The sequence below is a fragment of the Pleuronectes platessa genome, chromosome 1 (assembly GCF_947347685.1).
Source record: "Pleuronectes platessa chromosome 1, fPlePla1.1, whole genome shotgun sequence".
Classification (NCBI taxonomy): Eukaryota; Metazoa; Chordata; class Actinopteri; order Pleuronectiformes; family Pleuronectidae; genus Pleuronectes; species Pleuronectes platessa.
The window spans coordinates 11,671,055-11,688,242 of NC_070626.1; the positions used below are offsets into that span (position 1 = coordinate 11,671,055).

The 17,188-nt window shown below is 41.8% G+C and overlaps 1 protein-coding gene across 1 annotated transcript in view; it reads right to left on the reverse strand.

Annotated features, from left to right (window-relative positions):
* Positions 1-17,188, reverse strand: part of hcn4 (hyperpolarization activated cyclic nucleotide-gated potassium channel 4) — a 68,237-nt gene that overhangs the window by 20,511 nt on the left and 30,538 nt on the right. Inside the window, exons 3-4 of the mRNA XM_053421065.1 lie at positions 11,286-11,447; positions 6,693-6,911 (exon numbers count right to left, since the gene is read on the reverse strand). Coding sequence (XP_053277040.1) covers positions 6,693-6,911; positions 11,286-11,447 — 381 coding nt within the window. The remainder of the gene's footprint in view (positions 1-6,692; positions 6,912-11,285; positions 11,448-17,188) is intronic.

A 17,188-nucleotide genomic window follows, 5' to 3' on the forward strand; every position in this document is an offset into this window, starting at 1 on the left:
GCAGGTCCCTCCTGGGCAACTCTGATTTCATCACCGGCAACGAACAACAACAGAGCTCTCCTTGGTTATCTCACTTTGGATGATATTAACAGCATACTGTTTAAAAAATAAATAAAACAAGAGATGAGAATTCCTCAAAAAGATCTGTGAGTTTTCTACAAAGTATGTGAGACAACATGGATCACACATCAACTACAAATGAATTAGATTATCTCTTTTGTTTTCTTTTGGCATACAGCAGGCTGGAGTGGCAGGCGGCGTATACACCCTGTATATGCACAGTCACATGCGCAGCCATCTTGTGGCCCCAATCTGGGGGAAATGTAATTCTCTTCCTGTGATAATGGTTCTTAACATGCCTGAGACAAGAGAGGAGGTGGGGGTTGGGGTCCTCAGGGGGGATTTGAATAATGATTAACCTATTCCAGCTCACAATGTTTTAGATTGTAGAGAGAACTGCTCACTGGGTAATGTTTTAATGTGGAGATGAGAGAATCCAATAGATTAACAGAGTTATTCAGAGGTCTATACCACACTAACATATCCTACAGTAGTGCATATCCTTCTGTTAGCCTACAGGAGTGACGCTCTGATCCTGTAGAGTGGGTCACAGGATCATGGTCACAGTTTATCATACCAAGATTAAAAAAAGAATATAGGAAAAGAATAGTCTTCAATTATATTTGACAAATAGATATTGAGTGCAAAAATCAGTCAGTATCCAAAAAGTCATTGTTCAGAACAGTTAAGTAATAGGTATCATGCAGGAAATGCCAAACAAGAAATGGTTTCAAATTTTTAAATGGATAGTTTTACAGCTTTTTCTATGTAATTAAAACTCTGGCTGTATGTGGAGCGCATATCTCCAGAGCCGGTTCTCTTATCGGCTTCACACTTGGCTTATCTATTGTTAAGGGTCCATAGAAGTTGTGTCAAATTTGATGTGATTTGTACACCTGATATGTTCAATATTAATTGACTATATAATATAATGTATGATTTAAAGAAAAAACAGGAGTCCATCAATGTGTAGCAGCAGGAGCTGGAACTAACAAATCTAACTGACGTTGTCAATCACACCCACAGCAGAGCCTTCACTACAACGCCAATGACAACTCATTCTCCAGTTTGGGGCTCTATGTACTCACACTCTTCACTGAACATTGAATAAACAGGTGAACAGCTCTTTGTGCTGCAGTGGAGTTGCAGCTTCATGGTTCCGTGGGCTGAGTCCTGCAGCTGGTCTTTACCTGTTGCAGCTCGATCGCTGTAGGCCACTTGTATAGTTTCAGAAAGAAAGCTGCAACCAGTATTAACACAGCCCATTTCAAACAGGGCTGGTTTAAAACGAGTACAGCCGTCTGTTCTAAATTGAATATATGGGTTGTGAATTGATGTTTGGACTAAAATATGAATATGAACATTTGATTTTGGGATCTCAGGATATTAAAATCATATGATTACAGCACTCTGTAACTAGCACCACATGAGTAGAGGAGTTGCTCCAGTCATGTTTCCAATCTGACATGGACCTCTCCTTATCTATCCAACCAGATTCACCCGCAACAAAACTGAGCTGCAAACAGGCAGAAGGTGCACATGCATTATTATTATTATTCTGCATCAGCCTGCTCTGTTTACACACAGCGAAAAAACATCAAGACTGGAATATGTATTTTTAGCCGAGTGAAAATGAATCTAATAAAGCTATTTTTCATCTCAGAGGAGGCCGTATTTCAACATCGGGTATTTAATGTGATTGCTGGGCTCTCCACTTTGTGTAACAGTTAGCGGGCTGCCTGATTCCTATTTAAGAGAGTATTTAAGACCGCTTGCTAGCTTCTGACAGCCCAGGAATTTATCACATGGTGCCACATTGTAATAGAATTCTATTCAGAAAAGATTATACCAGCGCTTTCTGATGATAATTTTACCATCTTTGAGAGCAGAGCCTTTTTTTCTTTCCTCCTTTGCTCTGTGCCGACAGTACACTTCTGACATCTTTTCATAGTCTGGTTTCCTTCATCAGAGCCTTTCAGAGGGGTTCCACTGATTTGTTTCATGTTTAAATGTAACTATTACCTGGATGTCCCCTCTTTATGCCAGCTGGACAGATGGCCTTACGTGTTGGCCCCACAGCCATGTGTATGAAGGTTGCATGTCCTACTTTCTACAGCTCATTTAGAGTGGATGAATGCTCAGCCATTTGTGGGCAGATAATTGTAGTGTTTGTGATGCTTGGCACAACACTGACCTGATTTTTACTTCTTTCTCCAACTAACCGGTGGTCCATATCTACCGTCTGTGCCATTGTGACTAGTGGGTCATTTTTGAGACCCCGTTTCGACCTGGTATTAACATTCATCCTGAGTGAGCTGATCACAAGTGGTCAGTGCTAAGATCTGGTCTTATGGACCCAAATGGGTCCTGAGATCTGATCGATCAGACCACATCCGAGTTGCTCTGGGACAAGTGTGGCAATATTCTTCCCGTGTGTGAATGCAAATCCATCCTGGTTCACATATGAAAGACCGCATACTCATCTGAAGTCCACTGACCCGTTATGGTTTCACAAAGAATCAAACGTTTTACGCTTCTCAGTGACCATATGGTTTAATATTTGTAGCCAACACCACAATATAAACACTGACAACACACAATGATCAATACTTTTCTTGAATAGGTCAAATTTTTAGCTGCACAAATTCATTCATTCATCCATTCCTAAAGCCCAATTCATGCTTCTGCATCTAAGCTACGTCGTAGGTACGGGCTGCAACTACACCGACAGAAAACTAGTGGTGGTAGAGTTTCTATGCTGATGTTGAGTGACTTCACAGTAGACACATCCAGGACACATTTTAATGCCAGGTGTGAACAGATGAACACAGCACTGACCTCTTGTGATCTCTCAGGACGGATGTTAATACCAAATCTGAACAGGGCCTGAGTTGTCATTGATTGGGTGTTTAGCTATGAGCACGCTCTCCAATGTCACATACAACACAGCGTTAACACAATAACCGGTCTACTGCAGCATTATCCAGCTCCATGCTGGTCACTATTCATTTTCATCGCTACTCCAATCCACATTTTAATTTGATAAATATTGTGTTATAAGCAAGATTGTCTTAACACATATCAGTGATTTGTGGAACTAAACAGAAGAGTAAATTACCATTCATGCCAGTTTGCAGACTGCTGCTGTATTTTAATGATGCAGTTTTGCAGTCTTGCCGTTAGCATCTCTGGAATATCAACACAGGCGCATTTGGCTTCTGAATACAAAAACTCCAAACTGAATACTACACAGCATAATTTAGCTGAGCCAACGGGCAACAGAAAAGAAGGTGGTGGCATTTTGAGCATTTTAATAATGAGTCAAATGTCAAATTTTTCACGTTTCCCAGTCCGTAAACTGCAACATCAGTTCATGTGTTGACTCAGCACTCCAAACACTTGTATAGAAACCAACCAAGGGAGTGACAAACTGTGGCGGAGTATTTTGTATGAGTCAGTGCTCATAAACATATTTATACTATAAAAAAACTTTAACTGAGATAGTTAGAGATGTATTTAACTAAATAAAGCTTAATAGATATTTAAAGAAAATCATAGATCAAACTCAATAAATGTTCATATTTTATTATTGTTGATTTATAATTATGTTTTGTTTAAGTTGCATTTTATTTTGACGTTTTGTGGAATTTATATTATTTGGAGAAAAGTTATATTAGGCATTGAGGCCACCTGTCACATTTTCACCTGGTTTATTACTAAGTGAGACAGCATAATATCTCTCAGCCAAATGAACAGGTGTATTATACAGATGTTTTTTTTTTATCACCTTACTAATATACTGAAAAATCATATGTATCTAATGACTTCAGATGCATACAGACACTGGGAGGGAGAAAACTCTTATAATAATGTTATATTTTTACCTTGGGATGTCAAATAATCTTGCAAGAATCATTTGCTGCACATACTGTACATTAACTTGTTCCCAAAAGGAAAATATATTTTTTTTGTGTGGGAGTTATTGTGTGCAAGTCATAATCTTTTGTGCGTGAGAATTTTTTTTTTATCACCTATAGGGACCTTGGGGGCTCTTTAATAGGTGTTATATTAATGTATAAAAATATGGAGTAACACATGTGATCTTACTCGAGGTGGAATGCTCTAATCATGTGACACGCATCACTCTCCACAACCTCCATCATATACACCCTCACAATTTGGCGTTCTATTAAGGTGCAAAGATTTCCCATCTCTCCCTTTGCTTTACATGCCTCTGCTCCCCTTGGCAAGTATCGCTGCCTATTGATTCAGGCCCTCCACTACTCTGTTGGAGCCTCGACGCCAAAGTAACTATGTTCTGCTGCTGCAATAAACATTTCAAACATGAGTTGTCTGATTGAGTTGTCAGGGCTGGATACGGGCTGCTGTGTCTCAGTGAGAGGATTTTTATCGAGGCTGGGTCCCTGCAGACAGGAACGTCTGTCTATGTCATGCCCCTCTGAAAACAATCACCTGTCTTCCTCAAAACACTAGAGACTCACCCGTGGATTGTACTCTTTTCGTGCATGCGGATTATGGTATCCTGTTGTCACACGACTTGTGCAAAGGCCAATGACACAAAGGTCTACGACATTGAAAGAACTAACACTGATTAATAAATGGTTGGTATAGTACATTACTGTCTGTCTACCACAGCCAGATGAACAGGCATTAACAGTGAAGCAAGAGAGTATCTTATCACTGAGGCATGTTGAAAGATAAATGAGGGAATCCGCAATTAAAAAAATTAATTGGAGTGTGCAGTAATAACCTTTCTGCAGGCAGGCACCACAGGAGGCTGTGGGAGCACAGGGGAGCCTGTTTAGCTGGCTGGGGGATTCTCAAGGCGCCTTAGGGGGTGATCCCGGAAACAGCAGGAAATGGCTTTGGCCACACATGCTGACTGGTGCTGAGGCAGGCCAGCTGTTCGCCAGACTAGTGGAGAGCGTTGAGCTGAGAGTCGGTTCCCTCATCTTTCATTTAATGGCTACCCAGATTACTTGCTTATGTCACATCCCCACCCGCGTGTTTTACTTTTGGGATTTAGTTACTCACCACTGGATCTGTCAGGTGTTAAGTTATCCAGTGGTCTTTTTCATCTTTTGAAGATGCAGCAACCCACAGCCATTACGTCAGCTAATCTCTACCCTCTGCTCGTCTGCCTCCTCCTTTCTCTCTGCCCTCTTTGCTCCCGCTCTCCCTTTTTCATTCGGGTGGGGTCTCACGAGCCTCTGTTTCCTCTCCCCGGAGGCCGTGCTCTCCTGTCTCTTCCTCGCTGCAGACAGTTGGACAGCGTGGCAGCCTTGCAGCTCAGCTCATTATCGCCCACACTGGGCCCACAGAGGCCATGGCACTGTGGCACATGTTACAGGCTTCATGGCCAGGCATCAGGGCTTTTCTGTCCCCGAACTGAGGAAACTGAAGCTCTTTTCTGTGTGCATATATGATAACACTGCAAAAAAAACATCCAGGCAAAGATAAGAAGGAAGCCTTGCTCACTATGACCCAATTTTTGTAATAGTACCCTCTTTGCTGTTTGTCTTCGAAACAAACCAAGAAACAAGGCTGTTATTTTTAGTTTGTGAGAAACTGACATTTTGGAGATGCACAGCTTTACCATTTATGTCACTTAGCAAATGTTCCAGAGTCCAAGAAAGACTGCTGCACATATTATATATTGCAAAGAATTTGGAGAAATTGCACAATTGCACATCATTGTTATTGTTATGGAAGTTTTCTGGAAGCTGGTGAAAGGAGAACTCAGGCAGCAGCTGATGTCTTATGCAGTAGGTTTTAATGTGGACTTGATAGATCAAGGAGACCAGAGGGTGGAACAATATAACAACGCTAACAGAGTAACATGAGAAATTGTCACCCCCAAGTCTGTAGATGTCTCCCACAGCATCTCAGTGTATATCTCCCTCTACTTGCATCACCCATTCCAACAGCCAGTCCATGAATGGCTAGAATTAATGTTACTCTCTATGTTACATGTCGTTGTTTGCATCTTATTGGATAGTTAAGCCTAAAGTATGCATTCTTAAATCACATGGTGACCTTACATCTTGCCACTGAAATACGCAGTAGAGCTAGAGTTGGTGACTCTCTGTCTAGGCATATCAGTTAGATATGAAAGTGCCTAAGCGTAGACACTACAATGTATTGTTGGTCGGCCCTTTATCTATAGCCTGACCTTGGTTCCTGCTTGGAGAGAAGGGAGTATCTGTGGAATTAGACAGGCACTATTCTCCTGTACAGATATATTGTCATATACACTGTATACAAAATATATAGTGGCATATACAGTAATGTGTGAGGATGGTCAAAAATTCCTCAACAGTTATATTGCACGTTTAGAAAAAAAAGCCTTTTATATAGTATCTCATTAAATATAGTATTTGTATTTATATTATTTAGTCTAGATTTTATTTCTATTCTTATCTATTTCCTTACCACATTTCCCCATGCGCTAATACTTCCTTTTGCTGCTTAGTGAGTTTAGAATTTCAATGACGTGAGTTTGTCTTAGCATTCTTCCAAAGCACTGGCACACTTTATGGTAAAGTGCCCCATTTAACAATAAGACGAAACCCAGCATCCAACCTTACTACCACACAGCCATCTTGACTCACCTTCTCCTGGTACTGCCGCCGAGATGAGTCCAGCGATTGGATTAGCGCGGTGGCGTGGCCCACGAACATGGCGTAGCAGGTTGCGCCCACGATCATGCTGAGGATGGTCAGCCACACGTCTGTCATGCCCACCGGGGGGTACATGCCATACCCGATACACAGCATGTGGCTCATAGCTTTGAAAAGTGCGTAGGAGTACTGCTGTCCCCATGTGTCGTTCTGGATGAAAAAGAGGAGATGGGGGTCAGTTAAGGTGAACTCATCAGAACACTTCATTTTTCCATCGTGCACACTCTTTCTCTCTCATGAGAGTGAAGACGACACATTAAAAGGTCAATGAACAAGCTGACAGCCCACACAAACACAAACATCCAATTACTTAAGACAAAACGAATGGCATGTGTCCACTTCAAGTCATCTTATTTCAATACGGAGCAGCTGGCAGGGCGAGGCACACTCTTCAATATGCAAACATTTGCAGAAAGCAGACATTTGGGCAGGAGCCTAAATAAGAGCCCTGAGAATGGGCGGATGTAGCGTGAGACACCAGAGGCTTGCATGACAGAAAGTAGGTCAGCTATTTAGAAAAATATGATTTCTCTGTGAGTTTTCTCATTTGTAGATAGATTGCCCCCTTTCTCCTTTGGATCCCAATGGTTAGTTCATGGCAAATCAATATCAACTCTCTCCTGGGGTGACATGTCCAAATTGCTTTCAAACTCATTTCCACAGTGGAAAAAAAGCCATAGGAGAGATAGCGATTTTATTAGTGCCCTCCTGAAAAGGTAAGGAGTGATGACCTAGTGAGATAATGGGACTGCTACAGTAAGAGAAGACAAAAAAACATCTCCTAATGATCCTAATCAGGGGCAGACCAACTGTGACTGAGTCTATCAATACTAACAACCTCTCTGTCTGCCAGGTAGTGTGAACACAGACACAGGGAGCTTTCCATCAGAGAGGTGCATGCCCCCGAGGCTGGAATTAATTCAGAAAGATATATTTGTTATTCTGTCACACTGAGAAGCATTCTTCTATGTAATGCAATTAATTAGACAGTGTTTACTGTGTGAAACAAAACAAACTCCATTTTGATGTTAATGAAAGGCAACATCCCTAAACTAAACTACATTAAGAGGGCCTCTCTGTTTTTTAAGTTTTTATATCGGTGCCGCAGATTATGGAAACATGAGAAGCAAAGAACAATTTATTCAAAACTACCGGAAATCATCTTGTGAGAGGGCATTCGACATGTGAGCCATGAGTCGTTGACGTGGTGTTAAGATCTTTATTATAAAAAATTTGAATAACTGAAATATGCCTATATTTTTGGTAAAAGGAGTAGAGGTAACATTTCTTTGTGCAATATTGAGAAATGTGCAATAATTCTCATGTCTGCTCTTATTTTTCTATTCATTATACATCCATCTATTAATTCTTTTTTTATTAATATTTTTATTCTATATATATACATGCCGTTGTAAATTTCATTTGTGAGCTGGATGCAACGTAATCTCTGATCTGTTCTACTCTGAACAGATCAACAGAGACACAAGGGGCTCAACAGAGATTATAGTCTGAATGAATTCTCCTCCTCACCTTCAAGGCCCTTAATAATATGGCGCCTTTTTACCTTAAAGAGCTGTTAGTAGCTTATAAACCCGCTAGAGCACTCCGCTCCCAGAATTCAAGCCTACTTGTCGTCCCTAAATTCTCTAAAAGTAGAGTAGGAGCCAGAGCTTTTAGCCATCAAGCCCCTCGGCTGTGGAATAATCTACCACTTTCAGTTCGGGAGGCAGTCACCATCTTTTCGTTTAAAAGTAGGCTCAAAACCTTCCTTTTTGATAAAGCTTATAGTTAGAGCTAATTAGTGCGCCAGAACGTTACTTGTTCTATTTTATGACACATGACACACGGAGCTTCTCTTTCTAGCTTCTCCTTCCTCTTCTCCATCCCTATCCCCCTTCCCCGGAATGTCTTTGCTTTATCACCCGCAGATCCAGGGCCTCTGTGGCCGCACCATGGATTGCGGTTTGTGGATCGTGCACCGGGGGTCGCGGTGGTGGATCCATTGTGGCGGATTCTGAGTCATGTGGGCTGATCGTGGTGCTGGTGGCAGACCCTGTGTCGCGTTGGCATTGGGAACGGGCGGTGGACCAGGACCGCGGTGGTGGCTTGTGATGGGTCCTGGTGGGCGGCGGTGGACGGTGACTGAGGACTGGAGTGGCGTCTGGTCTGGATGGTGGATCGTGGTCTAGATGGTTGCTGAGCATGGACTGTGCTTGCAGCGGGACTGCTTGGCATGTCATGTTGGGGTTGTCCTTCGGGATGTCTACCCTCATCAAATGCTGCTAGAGACTTTGATTATTGATGATGTTCTCCTGCAAGTGGCATCTATTGCACTTCTGTCCGTCCTGGGAGAGGGATCCCTCACATGTGGCTCTCTCTGAGGTTTCTACATATTTTTACCCTGTTAAAAGGGTTTTTAGTAGTTTTTCCTTACTCTTGCTGAGGGTTAAGGACAGAGGATGCCACACCCTGTTAAAGCCCTATGAGATGAATTATAATTTGTGAATATGGGCTATACAAATAAAATTTGATTGATTGATTGATGATAAAACAGACATTTGCATTTTGTGTAAAAAACAAACATATACCTCATGTTGCGGGAGTATTTAAACCTGCCTTTCTTTGCTGTGACTTTATCTATTATGCAGTTTTATTTCTCAGAAAAAGCTTTTCTCGCAAATAAAAAAGAAAAGATTTGCAAAGAAATTCTATCATTTAATCCAAAAGAAGACATCAATTCCAGTCTTAATCCATGCATACTGTAATGTCATTTTATGATCAAGCAGTTATATTGCCTGACAACTCTGCCTTATATAATTTAAGATAATCCTCTCGCAACTTCATGCTCAATGTATTTAGAAATCAAAGGAACAGAAACATAAAACTGTAAGAGATTACCTATGTAATGGATTTTACCATAAGGAGGTCTGAATATAAATATGATATTTGTGATTTTGTCTATGTTAAAGACAAAGAGGTTGAATAAAGTAGAAAGTTGGTCAAAGGTACATTTTTTAGGTACCGGCACTGTCCCAGAGCAGGACCCCCTCTCCTCAGTGTGTATGTATACAGCTCTGCAGAAACAGGTATATAGAAAACTGACAGTAAAATTAGCTGGAGTGTGAAACATCTCAAGAGACAGTGATTTGCAACATCTGTCATTTCTTATGATTAAATATAATGGAGGCAGATTCTGTGAAACAAGTGAGCATGTCAGGGAGGCAGTGAGGCATGATGAACCAAATACATCATACCTTGAGCGATGTAACTACTCATGTGACATCTGCTCTGGCACGAAGAGCTGAACAATCAACTGACTAGACGCAGGTTTAGGTAAAACTCAAAGCTGGCTTCTCTAAATGTGTGGTTGTGTTGTCACGGTTTAAGGACATGTTTACTCCGGCCTTCTAATCTGTCATGTAATATTCTGTGTGTGACTTGAATAATAAATTCAATTAAATAGTGATTTTGGTCGCTTTTCAACTGTACTTACCTCCACCAAGGACATTTTTTATTTTCACCATTTTCCCAGGGAACAATTAGTTGATCTATTGTGTGAAATTGGTGCAGCTTGATTGAATTTAACAGGACTGTTGCGATCTTCGAGTGCCATTCCAGTTTAAGTGATGTGTGTATTTTCCATTAAGAGGAATGTGTTAAAACGGCTATAATCCATATATGGACACAAAAAAGGTGTTTGCAATAAATCAATGTAGCGAAACTTTCTTGGTCGACACATTGCCAATAATCCTTTTCAGTCATACACTTTTATTGCGGCATGCAGCCATTTCAATTTCTCACCGAGATGACCTGCAGAACACAAAAACTCCAAACAGTGACCTATTGACAACAAATTGACATGCATAATGATTGGCAATCAGTTAGGGGAACCACTCCTTAGGCTATGCATACAGTGTGTTGAGTTCTATCATTTATATTATATCCATTTATTGCAGTAAGGGCCCCTTGAAGCACAAAACCCGGTAATATCTGAGATTCCTTTGTGTCTGTACTCTTGTATAACATGTTAAATTAATATGAGGCCATCAGCTGCGGGTGAGGCACAGTCACACATCAGGTGTGACACAGTCCGCTTCCATAAGCAAACAACAGGGAGCTCGATTATGGGTCAGGCTTTAACACAGGCTCTAATCCCGCAGCTGTTAACAATACAACAAAATTAAGGCACAGCATGAGCGCTCACTGGGATTTGTCAATGTACAGCCAATATTAGACAGCAGCCGTTTGTCCTATTCAGGGAAATCAATGCTCTGTGCACTGCCTCGCTGCCTCTCTCTCACTGCCTCTCTCTCCCTTCACAACAGGGGCCAATGTCAAAAGCCCAAACTAAATCAAAACAATCAGCAAACGCAAACGCAGCAGAAAAATGTGTTTGATTTAGGGTTTGAAACGACAAGATACCTGAGGCAATCCGTCAAGGGGTTTTTTGTACAGTCATTATAAGCTGACAGATGAGATAAGACAGGGCGTTATCTAATTCTAACAGGCAGGAGCAGCACTTACCACCATCTTATTTTTGGACACCCAGCAGTCGGGGGGGAAGTCCTGCAGCATGGGCACCAGGAACTGCAGGCAGCCGTCCCAGTGACACAGCAGCAGCATCATGCCGATCAGGTTGACGATCCTCACCATGGCGCTGGCCAGGTCATAGGTCATGTGGAAGATCTGAGGGCGTGGGAGGAAAGGGAAGCAGGAAACGGGTTAGGGTAGGATGACTCAACACGCTGGTGGTCAGAGCCCTGAAATCCCCCCAAATTGCAATGCGCACATACACACACACAAAGATACATGTACATACGACCTCGAGGGAGATTTTCACTCCTTCACAAGCACTTCAAAGGTCTTTTTCTTTGTTCACGTCATGCACAGGGTTTGGTGGTTTAGGAATTAGATGACGACAAGCTGTGTAAACCACAGCTTTCTATATTGCACACAGATTAGCTGGTGGATGCAGATTCTGCCTGTTCTGAGAATGGTCCACCGGGAACGGGTTTGGCGGACTGGGACCGGAGCTTTACCCCCCCCCCCCCCCGCACGTTTGAATCGCTCTTATCATCAGCCACTCAGCCAAACACAATAATAGTACAAGGGTAGAGGTGGCCACGCTCCTGGGGTGGAGAGTGTTCAAAGGCTGGGTTTGTTAATCCTAATGATAAATATACTCATAAGGCGCTGCAAGGCTTCTGGGCCGGTGTAGATTTTAATGGCCTCAACCATTCAAAGCCTCTTAATCCCAATGAAGACCAGAGTGTGCGTCGCTAATCGCCGCACTCCTTATTAAAATCCACTCAGCGCCTTTTAAGAGGGCACAGTCAGTCTTCACTGTCGTTGTTCAGCAGAAGGTGATGATGAGGAGGGAGATAAAGAACACCATCATATTTGTCACCTCGTGTTTAATGGCAGTCATCCTTCCTTTAAGCACTGCAGCGCGTTTATGTTGCACTTTCCGACTGAATGAATACAAATGTAAGTGTGTGTGTAGCTGTGTATTTGTTTTTTTGTTTTTTCAGTGTGCGTGTTGAGAGAGAGGCTGGCAGAAAACCAGTGTGGCGGCTGTTGCACCATCAAATCACATCAATTTAGCTCCGTCAACAGGCGGACATGGAGCCAGAGGTATACTCTCAGGATGAAGTGCCCGGGCGAGGAGCGAGGATCCAGGATGGATGCGTCCTCACTCACACACCCCCTCTGTCCTTCTGTCCGTCCACACACAGACACAGTGAATGTGTCTCTCTTGCCCCTTGTGTCTCTGGGCTGTTCCAAATGTTTAGCCTTGGGCTCTTTTACATCACCAAAGCTGTCGTGTCTGCACCTTTTCCCCCACTCAACCCACCAGAGGCGCTAATTTTCTACACTCCCCTTCCCAGCTGCACATCACATGTGAGCACTTGTTTGTTTTTCAGGAGGCAGCCCTTTTCCTCAAACACCACAATAAATAAGTCATGTTAACTCATATGCAATGTTGTGTGAGGTCAAATTTCCTGGTGGAGTCTGATGGCGTTCTTTAGCATCAAAGTGTTAAATTCGCTCTGTGGTGGATGAATAAATCATGAGGTATCCCCCTTCCATCATCCACATTGAGCCTAATATATATTTCATTTGTGAAATCACATTTCCAGACAGGAAGGAGAAGCTATATAAAACCAGAGACTGCTTTTAAATGTATAAAAAACTTGCTAAGTAAAACATGATTTCAAATACAACAATTCTAGGGACACAAAGGACCAACAGAGATGTAAAGCACACAGTCTATTGTTTACATTTTGAAAAGTTTTAGTTAATTAGTTATTTGAGATTAAGACATAGGCTACATCTCAGGCCAGTATAACATCTACTCCTCGGCTATATCTGAAAAAAGAAGCATAAAGCTGTGTTGCTCGCTGTCTGCATAATGCTGAACTATACCAACAATATTTGTTGTCTTCATCTTGTACTGATAAAGTACAAACATGATAAACCTATTCCAAAAACCGCTTCTCCTTAATCCAGAGCATGTAAATCTTACTTGAATTTTTTTTTAAATCTTATTTAATCTTATTGTAATCCAAGCACTTGACTTCTAATATGTGTCTTGCTGCAGCTAACTTTTTTTAATCCTTTGCAAATTTTTGCAAACTTTAATTATTTACCTGGTTCTTGGATAAAACTTCCCAGAGTCTTAAAATCTAAAGATCTAGCCTAGGGGAGTTGGTGTCAAATCTCAGAGCCCATCTGCTATCCTCGGATGAAGAATCTCTGCCCCCTTAAGCCGCACACTGTTTACAGTCTAACTAGATTCTTTTAGTCAAATGTTTTTCCATACAAAGCAAAAAACAATTATACTTTTGTAGGTGTTTCTAGGTCCAGATGACATGTTATCTCATCTCTATTAATAGATATCTGCACATGAATGCAAATAAATTTAAAATCTGATAGCCGATACATTTCTTTCAAAGTGTTCAGCCTCTTTAGCTCTGCACGAGGGTTGTTTACCTGCAGGCAACAAAGCCTGCTAAAATGTGATTATCAAAACTACAAGCAAAAACCAGAAAGCTTCCGGCCCCAAAATCTTGTCCTTCGCCCTAAGATTTTGCATATTCACATGCAGAAGCTGAAATATATTCTCATATTGCCTTATTTTGTCCTTGTCTCAGTATAGTCAAAACTATATTCACTTTCTGAAGCAGAATAAATCCTTTACAGTGTTTTGTAGCACAGTCTGAAGACTCATTACGGTTCAACAATAACCCTTTGCCACATTTCTACAGAAGAAGCTCCCTCAAAAGACCTCCGCGTGGAGAATAAAGCCTGTGAGAACTGTCACGGGTAATGCCATGCAAATCTCCAGTTTGCAACCCAAACTGTGGTGTCACTGGAGGAAGGTGATTCCCCTATCTCCCCTCACAGCTGTAATCAATTCGAATACACCCATGCCAAGAACGAACAGACATTCCAGTTACGAGAAATTGTTCCAGAGATTGGTTCAGTTAGAAGGCTGTTAAAGGATCATTATTCTGTGGCAGAGGAGAGAGGTCTCTGTATCTCTGCCTCTTTTTATTTATGTATTCTCCAATATTCACGAAAGAGGCCTCAGACAGCAGGGCATCTGTGTTCTGTGTATTATAAACGTACTGAAAGTGTGCACACATACAGTATTTAAAAAACACAGACACACAAACACGTTGTTTGCAAACACAGCACTCCATAACATGGCGTGTTAAATGGAGGATGATGGATTGCTGACCACTTTCTTTTAATTGATAGGGGCACAGAGCGAGCCTGACAGCATTAGCATCAGAATAAACAAGAGAGCTGTGATTGATGAGGGCACAGAGATGCAGCACAACACTTTCTTATGGGGGCTCGTTGTCGCTCTCACCACCCTCATAAGACCACTTGTACGTCTGCTCGTCTTTTTTTTTCGATCAACAACACGGGTCAGATCACATCACCAGTAAGTCAAGGCCCTTTTAGTGGTTTCTGAAGGGAAACTAATGAAGTAGCAATTTCATGGTTGTAGGAATTTGAGATGGTGATAAAACTCCACCAACATCGAGAGGTGAAATATCGGGGGGAAAAACCTACGTCTATTGCTTTATTACTGCTTAAAAAACTAATATGGTAAATTATAGAACTGCTGCTATCAGTGTTTCTGCTGTAGATAGCTCCCCAAAAGGAAAATTGGTAAAAAAACAAACAAAAAGTCAGTGAATGGGACATAGTCTAAAAGTCTCCAAACACACTCAAGATGGTTTCTGTGATTTAAGGTAGCTCTTACAGTACTGTTGTTTGTGCAATGTTCATGTTTCCAGTAAGTTTAGTTTAAATGAGTTATTGTAGATATAAAATCTTGGTGGAACATCATGATCGAATGCTGAGACTAACTCGCTATGGGTTAAGCATATGGATTGGTGGGCCCTCGCTATCATGGCTCCACACCATGATCACTACTGCGCAGATTCAGGCTCCAAATGTGCAAAGTGGCACATTTCTTATGCAAGATGTTTTAGCTTCATTTTTGGAGAGTGGTAGGAAGTGGAGAAACGTCTTCCAACTTTGTATAAAGTCTATGGTTTCTACTGCTGCTCCTCTGAAACCTGGTATTAACACATTGCAAATCATGTGTTAGAACAAAAACAATTTATGTTTCTCATTCACAGACATATCAATGGTTTGCTGATATACCCAGGTATAAGGACTTATTGTTACAGAATAAACAGTGTGTTACATTTGATCTAAATAAATTTGTAAATAAAAGGTCTAAACTAAGGGTTAAAAAACGTGCTAAAATCATAATCTAATATGTAGTGAGAGGATGTATACGGCAGCTGTTGAGTTATCTCAAAACAGATGGTTTGAGAAAAGGATGATCCAGGTGAGAAAATAGATGTATATGTCCCATGGTGCTGACGGTAGTTGCCCGGACACAGTTGAAGAAGCAGTGTACTGAGGCATCTGGCGTTCGCTGCTAGCACTGCTAATGATGATCAATGTCTGTCATGATGGCGTCGAGACACATAAGAGAAAACAAAATTCTACACTCCTTGTTTTTCTGATGACATTTTGTTGTCTGAAAGCTCAACTTCTTGAACCTGTCTACCACAGACCTTCACGCCCCCTCTCTCACATTTGTGTCTGAATTTACCCGCCACACTAACCAGGGATTAGCCTGACGTTGTCAGACTCACAATTCTAGTCAGAATGTGAGTCTGAGACCGCTCCATTGGGCTGTGATTATGGGGCGTGTTTCAACTGACCAGGAAGTAAAATTCTTCTTCGCTCAATTGGATAGACCTACAACCAATCAGAGCAACGTAGTATGTGACGTATGCTAAGCAACGCATTGTGAGTTATTTACTAATGCCGGGTTCACACCGGACGCTTCAGCGCAGCGCCAAGCCTTAAATAACAGCTGGCTCCCATCCACTCCCATGTTAAAACTTTGTGCCGGTCACACCGGAGGCTGAAGCACCGCGAGGCAGCCTTGACGCAGCGCGGTGCTTCAGCCTCCGGTGTGACCGGCACAAAGCCGTGCAGCGATCTACTGGATCAACGGGTGATATTATTAGCGCTGCCCGGCGGTTCAGCGTCGCTTCAGTGTCCGTTGTGAACAGCCAAGCGCCGGGGCGATAGGGATTAGCGCGGTGCTTTGGCGTCGCCTCCACGTTCTGTGTTCCTCTTTCAAAATGAATGCGCTGTCGATGTCTTCTAAAACAGACTCAATGGCAGCATCTACACATCTCAGCTCGCCAGCGGCAGGCATGTTTGTTGAAAACGAATTCAACCCAAGGGCACTTTGATGACGTGGTTGATTACGTTACCGTTGATCATCTGTCAATCATCGTATAAAGCCCGCCCTGACAACCTGATTGGCCCGGTCGGGCATAATTTTTTCCCAACGGAGCGACTCCAGACCGAACTGCCCGACCAAAAATGTTGTGGGCGGGGCTAAGTTCGTCTGGCATCCAGGCTACCCAGGGATAGGCTTCATTCAAAATATTGTTTAAAATACTTATAACTTCTAGTGTGTAAGATTTAGGTTCATGGATTTCTTGTCAAAAATGGCATAACTTAATCATATCATTGTGATTTTTTTATTAGTGTATAATACAAATTTCCATTACCCTAAAAACAGAGTTTTATTAATGTCATCTAAACATTTCAAAATATCAAAAAATAGTACTTTGAGATATAGCAGAAAGTATAGCCTTTTCACAACTGTCCTTTTCCTTTAAAAGTCTGAGTTATCTTTTGGTAGATTTAAGGTGTTAATTGGCCACATGATGCGGCTTCCATTCTTTCCCCGATGATAAAAGGTAGTTTATCATCTAAATCAATCTATGCACACCACAGTGTTATTTTTAATCAGGCAACACAGTGGCAGATTCTAGGAACAGGCTGCGGTCAGGGGTTATATTTCTCACTCT